At 36.5% G+C, this 14134-nt stretch overlaps 1 protein-coding gene across 7 annotated transcripts in view; it reads left to right on the forward strand.

The window, feature by feature from the left end:
* Positions 1–14134, forward strand: part of USP48 (ubiquitin specific peptidase 48) — a 67415-nt gene that overhangs the window by 30727 nt on the left and 22554 nt on the right. For 4 of the 7 annotated variants that reach the window (XR_016388687.1, XM_089899503.1, XM_089899520.1 and 1 more), the window contains 6 exons: positions 3007–3135; positions 3825–3974; positions 7449–7646; positions 8521–8683; positions 9604–9734; positions 12445–12516. Coding sequence is in view for 6 of the 7 variants with exons in the window: in XM_089899503.1 (XP_089755629.1) it covers positions 3007–3135; positions 3825–3974; positions 7449–7646; positions 8521–8683; positions 9604–9734; positions 12445–12516 (843 nt within the window). In the remaining variant the exon portion in view is untranslated. The remainder of the gene's footprint in view (positions 1–3006; positions 3136–3824; positions 3975–7448; positions 7647–8520; positions 8684–9603; positions 9735–12444; positions 12517–14134) is intronic. The other 3 variants (XM_089899507.1, XM_022551705.3, XM_022551704.3) reach the window with 3 other exon arrangements.

The raw sequence follows: 14134 nt of genomic DNA on the forward strand, positions 1-14134 counted from the left end.
ACTCCATCCCTAGAGTGTGGAGCAGTGCCTCTGGGGAATAAGCTGCTTGCTGTTTTGTAGTAATGAGGTATGCTGTAAACGATACCTCCTGAAATAGTATTATTCTAGTGTGTAGCTCTCATCACCTCGGTTTTCGTGGGCTACATACCCATTTATTGTCGAATGGAGTGGCTGTTCTTCCAATAGGAGCCATCTTGGCTGAGGTTCTCATCACTTTCTTACCGTGTTTGTCATTTTGGGGTGCGGCACGGACAATGGGATGCAAAAAGAGAAAAGGATTGGGAGTAGGTGTGTGTCTCCTGCCACCCTTCTTTCTTAAAGGATCAGTACCTCTTTCCCAAGGTGGAGTAGCATGGCAGTTAAGGTTGGCTTTCAGGAAGGCCTGGGGAATCTTGCTGCAGATGTCCATGTGGTGGCTCTATTCTTGTAATTGGAAGAAGTATTTTCTATTTTTTTATGTATACCATTTTTTTCTTTTTGCGGTACGCGGGCCTCTCCCGTTGCGGAGCACAAGCTCCGGACGTGCAGGCTCAGCAGCCATGGCTCACGGGCCCAGCCACTCCACGGCATGTGGGATCTTCCCGGACCGGGGCACGAACCTGTGTCCCCTGCATCGGCAGGCAGACTCTCAACCACTGCGCCACCAGGGAAGCCCTATGTATACCATTTTTATTCATCAATTATACCTCAGTAAAGCTTGAAAAGAGAAAGTGGGAGGTATGCTGGGTTTGCCTGCTCTGAGGAGCGCTCAACCCAGGCTTGATGCTAGAAGTATTTTCTAATTTTAAATCACATTTTAGACATGTAGCAATCTTGCTCCCACTTTACCTAAGTAATACTTAGGCTCTTAACATTTGCTTATATATTTTCTTATCGTGATATTCTTACTAGGAACAAAATTGACATGTAGTTTTAAATTGTAAATAATTAAAATTCGGCTTTATTTGACTGTTCTTTACTGGGGTTTATTTGATCTGTTTCATTACAGTGAGAAAATTGTAGGATTAAAAGCATTATTAAGGCTCTCCTGTCTTCTACATATAGATAGTCCTAAATTTTAAAACAGTTCAATAGAAAGAGACTCTACATGTATGAGGACCCCATTCCAATTTTTTTTTTTTTTTTTTTTTTTATTGCGGTATGCAGGCCTCTCACTGTTGTGGCCTCTCCCGTTGCGGACTCTCAACCACTGCGCCACCAGGGAAGCCCCCATTCCAATGTTTTAATACCTCTCATTATATGCAGCTTACATTGCTCCTTTTATCTATTTTATCAAAAATAGAAAATACTTATTCATTAAATTCCATTAGTCAGTCATTACTATATTCTCTTGTGAACTTCTATGAATCATTTTATATTCCATCTTATACAAATTAATGAACATTTTTTTTTGAGTTTTTCCTTTTTTAAAAAAATTCTTAAAAATTTATTTATTTATTTTTGCTGTGTTGGGTCTTCTTTTATGTGCCTGGGCTTTCTCTAATTGCGGCAAGTGGGGGCCACTCCTCATCGCGGTGCGCGGGCCTCTCACTATCGCGGCCTCTCTTGTTGCGGAGCACAGGCTCCAGATGCGCAGGCTCAGTAATTGTGGCTCACGGGGCTAGTTGCTCCGCAGCATGTGGGATCTTCCCAGACCAGGGCTCGAACCCGTGTCCCCTGCATTGGCAGGCAGATTCTCAACCACTGCGCCACCAGGGAAGCCCAATGAACATCTTAAATCTTAACTTTTTAGTTAGGAATGACCAACGTCTTTTCTTTGTATACATGCTCCTGAGAGTTTTAATTCCCTATGACTGGTCTTCAAACATACTTGCTCCTGTAGTCCCTATAAGAATATTGAACAACTTTTGTATTTCATTGCACATTTTAAAATCCAGCATTTTTCATTGTAAATTTAAATAGCTTCAAATAATGTAACTTCTGACAAATTATAAATATTGAAACTTAAAATGCAGCATTACTGTTGTATCCAAATGAAATTACATAACATATAGATTCCATACATCCATGTCATCCTTTTCAGAGTTAAATGAACTGATCTTTTTTTATGACAGGATTTTTTTTTTTTATGTTTCCTTTTTCTCCTATACTAGTGTTTCCGTTACACTGACCCTATAGAATTTCATTCTGATGGAATATACTAAGTTTTCTGTAGCTATAAAACTCTAAATAGTTAGAAAGTACTTCTGGATTGAGTGTCCTTTTTTTTTTTTAAATAAAACTATATAATTGATCAAACCAATGTAAGTGTGTTAGAAATTTAAAAAAATTGAACAGCAAAATTTTACTGTAAACATATATTTTGGTGAGATAAGACTTTTTTTGTCACAGGTAAGAGGTTATATCTTTCTTTTGTAAGGTGGGGAGGCAGATGACTGAAAGGAGAGGTGGAAACCATCAGTGAAACCTGAACAATTTTAGAAAAATACATTGTCTAATTGAGGATCTGGTAATTGATTTCCTCAGAACTATCCATGACCTCCTACCCATTGGAAGGTTATCCTGGGGTAATCAGACTCAATTTGAAGATCCCCTTCATGTGATGTATGTGCCATGTAAAACACGAATGTTTTCCACTTGCTTCTGAATTTATAGAGATTAGTGGCTAATTTTAGCATTTTATTTCGTTTTTTTCAGGAACATTCCATTTTATTTCTTTGCACAATTAAGTCGATTTATTTTTGTAATTTAAGATCAACAGTAAAATAAACTCATAATAGTTTGTGGTTTTTTTTTTTTTTCCTGGTTCAGGTTTGTCATTGTGAAAAAGAATACTTTCTTTTCAGCTTGTAAAAATGGAATATGGCAGGCAATGCGGGTTAGTAACTTGTTTAAATATTAAAAAATTTGTCCAGCCTGCTAAATTTGTATTGCCTTTTAATGTATCTTTTGAGTTCGTATTTTAGGAATTGTTTTCTATGACCCTCCCCCTTCCCCTCCCCTGCAAAAGAATGAATAAACTCTAGGCATTCTAATTTAGTCATCTTTTGATTTCTCTTACCTCAGCAGAACCTTCTAAATCCCAGACACGTAAACCCAAGTGTGGCAAAGGAACTCACTGCTCTCGAAATGCGTACATGTTGGTTTATAGACTACAAGCTCAAGAAAAACCCAACACGACTATTCAGGTACCAGGTGAGCAATTTTCCAGGATTACATAAGGCAAATACTTTAGAATACCATGCTCAAAGGTCAATGACGAGAACGGATTGCTTTTATCTATTATGGTAGGTTGGTTGCATATGGTAAATGGTGAAAGTGTATATAATCACAGATTTGCTTTAAAGTGGTGAGTTTTTATGATAAAGGAGGCTTTAACAGAACTATTCCACTGACTGTCCCTAAAGAAAAGCAAAAGCAATTTAAAAAAATTCCTATGGATTATAAAGATGAATTTAAAGAGCAATTTGGTTCTGTTTTGTTCAGTTTTGTAAAGCAGTTTTGGGTTTTAGCCAGTTATAAATTTTCTAGATTTAATATAAGAAAGAAAGAGCTGCTGCTTGGCTGAAGGCAGTTGTCAGTTGTCATTTTACCTAATACTGTGCTGTGCTCTGTCTGTGGCACCATGTGTTTTGAATGGTGTTTCTGACCCATTTGATGCTTCCAGTTGGCTGATGATGTCATGCAGAATCGGGTAGGGAAACCTCCTGGTATTATTCCAGGGTCTGTCTTCAGTTTTACTTCTGCCTGCAGGTTGTAGGGAGACCATAGTAGGATTTTGCCACCAAAATCTTAGCCAGTATTTGTTGTAATTTACAAATCAGCATGGTTCTTTGTCTTTGAAAAACAGGATAAAGGTTTTTGTGTCTTTCTGTTCTGAATAGCCTTTCTTCAAGAGCTGGTAGATCGGGATAATTCCAAATTTGAGGAGTGGTGTATTGAAATGGCCGAGATGCGTAAGCAAAGTGTGGATAAAGGAAAAGCAAAGCATGAAGAAGTTAAGGAGCTGTACCAAAGGTTACCTGCTGGAGCTGGTCTGTAAGATATTCTGGGACAGCACTGTTGCCATTAAGTGCCTTGTTTCTTTTATGTTCACAAATGTGTATGAACAAACTTTCCCCTGCCCTTTCTTATTTATAGCCCGTTAATGCCAGCTTGTGCACTATACAATTACTATGTAAACCAACAGTAACTTAATGTGTAGCATTCCGTATAGTTTTCATTATCGTGGACTTTTAAAAATGGGAAGCTCTTAATAAATTATGAGGTTTAGGTCAGCACTCTGCATATATAACCCTTGTAGATATTTCTAATTTGTGAGGCATTAACTTGTTTTTGAAAGAAAAATCTGATCGGGCTACTATGGAAGCAACTTGCCTAGTCTATTTCCTTGTGTACTTTGTGCCCTAATAGTATTAACAGGCATTCTTTTATATGAGTACTATTTTTATGATACTGTTAGATTATTTTGAAATTTAGTATCAAATATTCTAAGAATAGGAAAGCTTTCTGCTGACCCCTAATTTCTTAAGAATTATCCCACACAGTCTAGCTCATTCCTTTACTGTGTATGTTTATTCAAGTTTATCTAATGCCTCAAAAAGGAAACCTCAGCACCTTAAGGCTGGTATGCCATTTGTAATAATGTTTTCTGTCATTTCATAGGCAATTCCCCATACCCAACTCCTACTTTAAAAAGAGGCAGTTTTACTAATTTTAGAAAATAAATACTCAAGCATAATTGTACTTGTGGTTTTGTCTTTTTGATATCTCAGTTTTCCATTACTGGTATTACTTTAAGCAAAAGATGAATATAAATTGCTACATCTGTAAGAATATCTCTCAAAAGTTCTGTCTAAACTATACCTTCATTTGATTCTGACCTTTCTTTGTAACCTGTTACTCTGCTTCAAGGGTTGGGATTATCCTAAATAATTAGACCGACCTCAGTTTTATTGGAAACAATTTGGAAATGAACATGTAATTCAAATCTCTAAACTTATTCAAAGGAGTTGGTACCTAGAAATTTGTTTTCTGAACCTTATTCATGGTTTCCTGTATCCACTGGACAAAAGAAAGCAACTTACTGGGTCTATAAACTAAAGAGAATCACTCTTTAAAATTGTATGGTCCAAAGATGTTATGTGTCAAGTTTACACTGTGTGCCCTCTTGCCTGTTTTCATTCCGTCTATAAGAACCAGTGCTTGTGTTCTTCGAATATGTATATATGTTATCAATACTCTTACCAATTATGAGGTTTATAATTTTTTCCCGTTTATAGTAACCTTATACGATAGTACGTCCATGTTTTCCTAAAATATTGTCAGATCTCAAAGCTACTGACCATGGTTTTGTGCTGCCAATCAAAGTCTTATGTTTTTTCTAAATCTTATCTTTGTGAACATATTAAAAGAAGGGTCATTTATCCTAAAATATAAACCTCACTGGGAACCTGAACCCTTTTGGCCCTTTTTATTTAAGTTGAAATAAATTATCTCTAAATAATCCTAAATTATCTTTAGGTAAGTTGTTTCAAATATTTTTGATGCCATGATCTTTCTAGACTTTATAACTTTCCAAAACAAATTCCTATTCAAAATCCAGGCATTTAAAACTATATATAAATAAGTTTGAACCATAGTATACGTTTCCCTTTGGTAAATATTTTAACACTTGCTTTCCCGCTTCGCCAGATGCTGAGATTTTTATACAGTTTGTTATCCCAACTTAATAGAGTTCTTACTCCTGTTTGTTAGTTGATTCTCCATGCCTTTGGCATCACAATAATGGAGAACATCTGTGAGAACCTGCCAGGCGTCTCTCTCTAGTGCAGAAACATCTGTAGTGTAAAAACCTTGCACAAGCAGAATCTACTTTAATTATTGAGACTTGTGCTAGACCCCGATTGTTAGGGAAGCCCTTGGTAGAAATTGCTACAGCTCTTGCAAGATTTTTCTAATCTTCATATCTTACATCAATAGCCTTGAGATTACTAAAAGTTTTAACCTATGGGACTCTCCTTGGGAAGAGATTAGATACGCTAAGACTTGTATTTTGCTCTCTGGGATAGGGATCATTCCATACCATTATACATTGTAAAATGCCACAACCATGTTAACCTATGCTGAATCTTACTCCACATTTATATATTGTGTGAATATATGATTAACTTTTCTATATCTCTTTTCTTCCATAAAAGCTCAAAATGCTTCACATATCCTATCTTTTACATTCAACAGCATCCCTGTGAGGTAGGTAGAAGGCAGGTATTATTACCTTCATTTTACAAATAAAAGATCTGAAGCATAGAGAGTTCAAGTGACTTGCTCAAGTTCAGTTTCTTGGTGGCAGAACTTGGTCTCAACTTGTAGTCACGAGCTCTTCCTCTGCAGCTGCATCAGAGCTGAGCAATCAGGAGTCTCTCAGTTTATGATGTACAGTTTTAGCACAAATAAGGGATCCAACAGTTCTGGATTTTGTTTTTGTAAAAATTGAAATGTTTTATGCTAAACTTAAAATGGAAGTTAGTTTTTAGACTTGTAAATCTCAGGGAAGTGTAAAATTGGTCAAAATGGGCTTTGAGTTGAATTGTCTATCCCTCAGATCTCATCAGAAGTAGTATCATAATACAAATATATAAATTCAACCTCTGTATGTTTTCTTCTATGTTTTATGCTGGGACTCACTGGAGATCTTTGTAAGTAATCAAAGCTGGCCCTTTATCTTTAATTTTGGCTTTTACGGAACTCTGGGGCTCTGTTTTCCCAAATTAAAACACATTCTGAGGTGTTTGGTTGTATCTTTTAATTTTTGCAACTTCAGAATTGATAATATTCGATTCCAGTGCACTTCATCCTAGAAGTTGCTTAAAATAGCTTAATTTCTTGAAATACATAATAATGTAATGAGTTGATTGTGATATGGATTTGGATGGGGAAATCAACTACCTTTTAATCAACATCAGTATCATCTTGGGTGAAGAAAAATTCAGTGGTTTAAACGGCCTTGTGAAAGTGCGGTTATAGCTGATGAGGTTAATTTTTAACTTAGAACCTAGTCAGACTCCTCATTTTAACTTTCAATTGTATTATCACACATCGATGACAAGTGTTTATGAAAATCGTTATGGGGGTGAGGTTATGTGATTTGCGAGCTGGCCTGGAGTGTGGCTTGTAGTCACCAAGTGTCCTGATCAGAGCTCTGCTGTGCTATCAAGCAAGACACTTCTCTCTGTGGAAACCTCTTTTGTAGAATGTGGTTAATAATACCAGCCGATCTTACAGGGCACCGTGCAGACTCGTCCCTCCCGTGCACAGCTCCTTGAACTCAGATGAGTGCTAGTTAAACGGAGCTTTGTGCTGTACTCATGAAACGTCTTCCCTGAACAATGATTCTTCTGATTCTGCTAACTTTGGAAAGAGTTTGCATTGTCTTGAGGAAATGAATGTATGGCTTAGTCAAAAAGCTGTAAAAATACATAGGCTCTTTCCCTTCCTTTCTTCCTCAGAACCCTATGAATTTGTCTCTCTTGAGTGGCTGCAGAAGTGGTTGGATGAATCGACACCCACCAAGCCTATTGATAATCACGCTTGCCTGTGTTCCCACGATAAGCTTCATCCTGATAAAATATCGATTATGAAGAGAATATCTGAATATGCGGCAGACATTTTCTATAGTAGATATGGAGGAGGACCAAGACTAACTGGTAATTCGAGATGTCTTATCTGCTTAAAAAAGAGTAATGCAATAAGTCTGCATTATATGATCTTTATGATCATTTGACCCAGACTGTGCTTAGACCTCATATTCCTTGCACTTTGCAAAAATGATTCGCTAGGGCTAGGGCTTCCCTGGTGGCGCAGTGGTTGAGAGTCCGCCTGCCGATGCAGGGGACACGGGTTCATGCCCCGGTCTGGGAAGATCCCACATGCTGCGGAGCGGCTGGGCCCGTGAGCCATGGCCGCTGAGCCTGCGCATCCGGAGCCTGTGCTCTGCAACGGGAAAGGCCACAGCAGTGAGAGGCCCGCGTACCGCAAAAAAAAAAAAAAAGATTTGCTAAGTCAAGTATAAATTAAGCAGCGTCATACACAGTATATTTATAATGTTAGAAAAGAAACTGCTTATTCAGTTTTGTTGTGTGTTTTTTCTCACAAGACAGACAAAATAGGATACATTAGAGAAAGCCATCTAGTGTTTTGTTATTTTGTACAGTACTCTTCAGAGTATTGGTTTGGTTGATACCCACAGGAAGGTCTTAAACAATTAACATTACATTTATAGTTGTCAGATATATTGATTACCCTCCCCTCCTTTACACCCTCCATCATTTGATGGTGGTCTTGCAAAATTTGCATCTAAATCTTGTAAAATGTACTTTCTGGCATAGATAGTTATAGCGTATTATAACATTTTATGTCCTATAGTTCTTCCTTTATGCAGGATAACACTATTGCTGTCTTAATATTTATGTCACCAAAATAATTTAGGACATATACCAATTTGCTATATTGTGAAAATTTGTGACTTTGGGTTAAAATTCTTCATTGTTTTATGAAGTGCTGAAAACATTTTCTTAACAGGAAATCTGTATGTGAATACACTCTTCCCTTTCGTTTTCTCTGTCTCAGTGAAAGCCCTGTGTAAGGAATGTGTAGTAGAACGTTGTCGTGTGTTGCGTCTGAAGAACCAACTAAATGAAGATTATAAAACTGTAAATAATCTGCTCAAAGCAACAGTAAAGGGGTATGTTCACAGTGTATATTGTTTGATAAGCTAAAAAACCAAGTAGCTTATTATTTGTGGATAATAGGGACTTGGGATCTTTGGAAGAAAGAAGGGTGATGAGTGGTTGGCCACAGCAGAGTAAATTTTGTGGTGATTGCTGCTGTGGCAAAGATAAAGAGGGCTGAGGCACAGCTCCTGTGGCTATATTCCATCCATTAGAAAGGTTGAAGCAGAGATGTGCATCTGAGGCCTAAACAAGCTAAGGCAAGGTGCTCGCCTGTGTTCTGACATGGAATTGTGGAATACTTATGTTGGAAAACCATTCTGGCAGGCCTGGGGTGTCCCCTTTAAAGAGGCTGAAGTAAGTTTGTTAACCAGGGGTACCCAGTGGTGCATCCTTGTCAGGAACATACAGGCTTCTTGGAGTTTGTTGAGCCACACTCTGTAGAGCACCTCTGGACTCAGGTGGCATTTATGATGTTTGGGTTTAATTTAAGTTGTATATTTCCCAAAGAAATATCAATCTAGTTCACTGTTTTGGGTCATTCCACAAACAACCTCCTGAGTCCCCTAAATGTGTTTGTGTATATATATGTGAGTGCCTATATGCATTTGAAGGGTCAGCTATATGCAGTTTTGAGTAGTAATCAAGTGAAGGAAAGTGGCCAGTTGTTTGGTGTGATTGGCATAAATTTAAATGAGGGTTAGGAGTAGCAGGGTAAGATTTAGGATGGAAGCAAAGTATTTTCTATACGTGCAATTTAATATGAGGAGTAGAAATGGCCAAAATGAGGAAATAGGTTAAAAAAAATTGTGTGCACAGCAGCAACTACTGAACATTTTAATTCAGTTTAGTTGTGGCCTTCACAAGGAAAGAAGGGAGAAGGACATTAGGAAATGTCACTTGCATGATTTTACATTCTCTCTCTCTTCCACAGCAATGATGGATTTTGGGTAGGGAAATCCTCCTTGCGCAGTTGGCGTCAGCTAGCTCTTGAACAGCTGGATGAGCAAGATGGCGATGCAGACCAAAGCAGTGGGAAAATGAATGGCAACACCTTGAATAAAGGTAGTATTTAAAGCCTGTGTGTAGATGGTTGTGAATCATACCACAGAATTGTAAGCATTTGTTTGTAGTAAAATAGCTTTGATTCCCATCCACGTAATTTCTAAGACAATTTTTTGAAGCCTAAAGCTCTCAAAAATGTCTCAGAACGCATAAAAAGACTTACAAGCTATTGAAAGTGAGCAAGGGCTCAACAGCTCAAGAGAGGCATTCCTTATGGCATAAGGCATTCCTTATGACCTGCTTTGGGCTTAGCGTCTCTCTAGTTAATCCCAAGCAAAATTACTTTTAATTTTGCTCCAGCTAAAATTTTTAAGAAAGGCAAGTCTGCTGCAAATTGCATAGTATGTTGTTAGCTCAGTACATTTTGGTTATAGATTATTAGCCACGCCAACAGGCTGACTTCGTCAAGTTAAATGTGCTTGAACTTCTGCATTTTTCATCCAGGAGAAAAAGCAGGTTTTGAATAGCTTTTTACTTATAAATTCTTCTGAGTTTTCTGAAGCGATGCTTTTAAATAGGAAATTATATTAATGTAAGTCAACCACTCAATTCCAATTTTGTAATCAGTATTTTATAAGATTATGGGAAATTAAAACATTAAAACCTTTCAGATTTAAAATAGAAATCAGTAGTTTGATCATTTTACTAATTCGTATACAATTAATGATCCATAAGCAATTATTTCACTTAATATTATCTCCAAATATTAGTACTTATATACATATATTTTATTATTTTAATATTCTTAACCTTTTTACTGAGATATTCTGTATTTTCTGCATTTGAATATTTGTATCATTTTATTTGGTGTGGATCTTCCCATATTACTGCTTTATTTTTGAGAATGTAAAAACACTAGAGCCACTAATAATTTTAAACTGATTTTTTTTTTAAACATTTTCAAATTTGATGAGTGATTTTTTTTCTTTTGGCTAAAGTATTTTGTTGTGCTGTGTACTTCATGAGCTTAACATTTGTTTCAATTTTATTCTGTCATTTAAAAAAGATATTTTAAATATAGCCAATATATTATAATAGCTATATATGGAATATAACTTTTACAAATTGTGAATCACTATGTTGTGTACCTGAAACTTATTTAATATTGTACATCAACCACCTCACTAAAAAGAAAGATTAAAAACATACTTTTAGTGTGACGTGACCCAGTATGTTAAATATTTTGTGCTCTTTTAAGCCTCTTTACATATCAGTGGCCCTTCTTTTTTTTTAAACTGAAGTATAGTTGACTTACAATGTTGTGTTAATTACAGCAAAGTGACTAAGTTATACATATAGATATTCTCTTCCATTATGGTTTATCCCAGGATTTTGACTATAGTTCCCTGTGCTCTGCAGCAGGACCTTGTTGTTTATCCGTTCTGTATATACCGGTTTGCATCTGCTCACCCCAAAGTCCCAGTGCATGCTGCCACCACCACCCCAACCACCAGTCTGTTCTCTATGTCACCGATTCTTTCTGTTTCATAGATAGGTTGATTTGTGTCATGTTCTAGATTCCAGTGACCCTTCATTTTAAGGAAAGTTAGATGCCATAATAGAAAATGCCTTGATGTCCTAGCTTAAAAATATTTTTCATGTCGCTTTCAGAGTAAAATGCTCCTCTTCTCCCCCTTCCTCCATTCAAAGATTTTAAAAGCTTGAAGCAGAGTAGAAGTAACAAAGTAAAAAAAGCCTTTCCACCAGGTATAATCACTGTAAATAGTGGCTTTTTGTAATGGTGCTTGTTATTGGCACAGTTGTACATCATCCTTTACCAAAACAGTTTTTAAAAATAGAGCAGCTACATTTCATTGTATGAATATATATTTATTTAACCTATTTCAGTTTTTTACAATTAGTATGTAAACACAGATGCAGTAAATGTGTCCTTGTACCTACTTCTTTGCCTAATTTTCACATTATGTGACAGAGAGAGAGAGACACAGAGAAACAGGCAGGAGACAGAGTTATCTGGTCATGTCTTTCCTTTGCCCATTTCTCTGCTTAAGCTTTTTAATGATTAGTAAATATTCTTTATGTATATTAAGTGTATTAAAAGTCTGTTATGTGCTTAACCTGGAAAATCCATGAATAAGAATTCTAATATCCCGCTACTTAGGACTTCTTTTATTTGATCCTGTTCACTGGTATACACAGGTACAAACTGGCAGGTGTCACAGTGTAGACAAGTAGGAGAAACAGATGTTGAAAGAGAACTGTTAATAGGAAAAGGAAAGTTTTAATTATATACATATTTTTAAATTTTTTTAAAAATTATATATGTTTGACATGAAATGTTAAATTCTTATTTCATTAGCCTTCTAAAGTTTTCTGTTCTTCCCTAAAGAGTTGATGGATGAAAGTGACATGACATGTAGATCATTATCCTGGTTTATGACACAGTAATCTGAATACCTTGACTAGAATTGATGGAAGGATATGTAAACTGTTTTTCAGTTTGAAAAAATGCATATTTTCTTGCATAACCCCAATCTTTAAAAAGCAAAACTGCCGTTCAGAAATTTTTCTTTCCTTTAAGGGAAAGAAATGAAACACTTCTTAACAGGACTGTGCCGAATCACTTGGGTCTAATTTTTTAAATGTTTTAAAGTTTTCTGTGTTTGAAATTGTGTAGAGTAGTATCTTTGCTACTTTGAAATTTAAATACAACAGTAGAAGAGTTATTATCTGTATTTCTTTTGATTAGATGAATCAAAGGAAGAAAGAAAAGAGGAGGAGGAAGAATTAAATTTTAATGAAGACATTCTGTGCCCACATGGTAAGCTAGATAATGTAAAACTTCTGTTGTTAGCTTTACTTTAGCACATCATATATATTTTGTTAAATATTTTACACTCAAGAGCTCAGGCCCTAATATGGCAGCCATGGTAGAGCAACTGGTTTTCTAAACTGTTCATGATCCTAATGTTTCTATTCTCTTGCCCTTTTCAACTGTTAGCTTCTACTGCCTACTTTCAAGCCAATGCCTCTCACACATTTCCCTCTCTCCTCGCAAAAAAAATTTAAAATAATAGAATTTCCCCATATTTTATTTTATTTTATTTTTATTTATTTATTTATTTATTATTATTATTTTTTGCGGTACGCGGGCCTCTCACTGTTGTGGCCTCTCCCGTTGCGGAGCACAGGCTCTGGAAGCGCAGGCTCAGCGGCCATGGCTTACGGGCCCAGCTGCTCCGCGGCATGTGGGATCTTCCCGGACTGGGGCACAAACCCGTGTCCCCTGCATCGGCAGGCGGACTCTCAACCACTGCACCACCAGGGGAGCCCTCCCCATATTTTAGTGAAGAAACTTATTGTCACTTGTCACCTTGAAGGGTTTTCTGAGCTTGAAGGAGAAGAATTTCAGTTATTTCCCATTTATGTGTCTGTGTCTTTGTCCAAATTGGAACACTTTGAAAATAGCATTTGTATATTCTTCTTAGGGCTATTTCTGGTTTAGTTTCTTAGCTACTGTGTACTATATATTCTTAATAATAATTTCCTAATCCTTATTAATCCTGAATATTTGTTTATGTATTTATTTGGTTTTAGTGAGTGCTCATTTGAAATAACTTTTTTTTTGAGAGGGACTCCTTATATATGACACATGGTTTGCCATTCTGTCAGCCCTCTGAAAGCCAAAATGGTGTCTACTTCTCAAAGTCTTCTACTGTATAAGTTCCCCACTCACACTTTTTTTTTTTTCTAACTCCACCTTGAGAAAAATTGGACCCAGAGAAGCTGGGATGTCAGTGATGAATCTGTTAACACGTTTGCATTTCTTGTTGTGTGCTAATGTATTGCTAATACTCAGAATTCTTTTTTTTTAATTGAAGTATAGTTAATTACTATGTTGTAGTAGTTTCATGTGTACAGCAAATTGATTCAGTTATACATATATGTATTCTTTTTCAGATTCTTTTCCGTTACAGGTTATTATAAGATATTGAGTGTAGTTCCCTGTGCTATACAGTAGGTCCTTGTTGTTTGTCTGTTTTATATATAGTAGTGTATATCTGCTAATCCCAAACTCCTAATTTATTCCCCCTCCACCATCCCCTTTGGTAACTATAAGTTTGTTTTCTGTCGGTGAGTCTATTTCTGTTTTGTAAATAAGTTCATTTGTATAATTATTTTTTAGATTCCATATATGAGTGACATCATGGTATTTGTCTCTCTGACTTCACTTAATATGATAATCTCTAGGTCTATTCATGTTGCTGCAGATGGCATTATTTCATTCTATTTTATGGCTGAGCCTAATACCCAGACTTCTTGTTGGTCCCAATAAATTCCTTATTTTAGTTCTTACTTCATTGCCTCATTATGAACCCATACATGATGCCTCACCCTTTCCCTCGTTCACACCAGTGCGGCGCGGCATGCGGAATCTT

The sequence above is a fragment of the Delphinapterus leucas genome, chromosome 1 (assembly GCF_059928025.1).
Source record: "Delphinapterus leucas isolate spDelLeu-1000000601 "Yukka" chromosome 1, BTC_Dleu_Yukka2, whole genome shotgun sequence".
Lineage (NCBI taxonomy): Eukaryota > Metazoa > Chordata > Mammalia > Artiodactyla > Monodontidae > Delphinapterus > Delphinapterus leucas.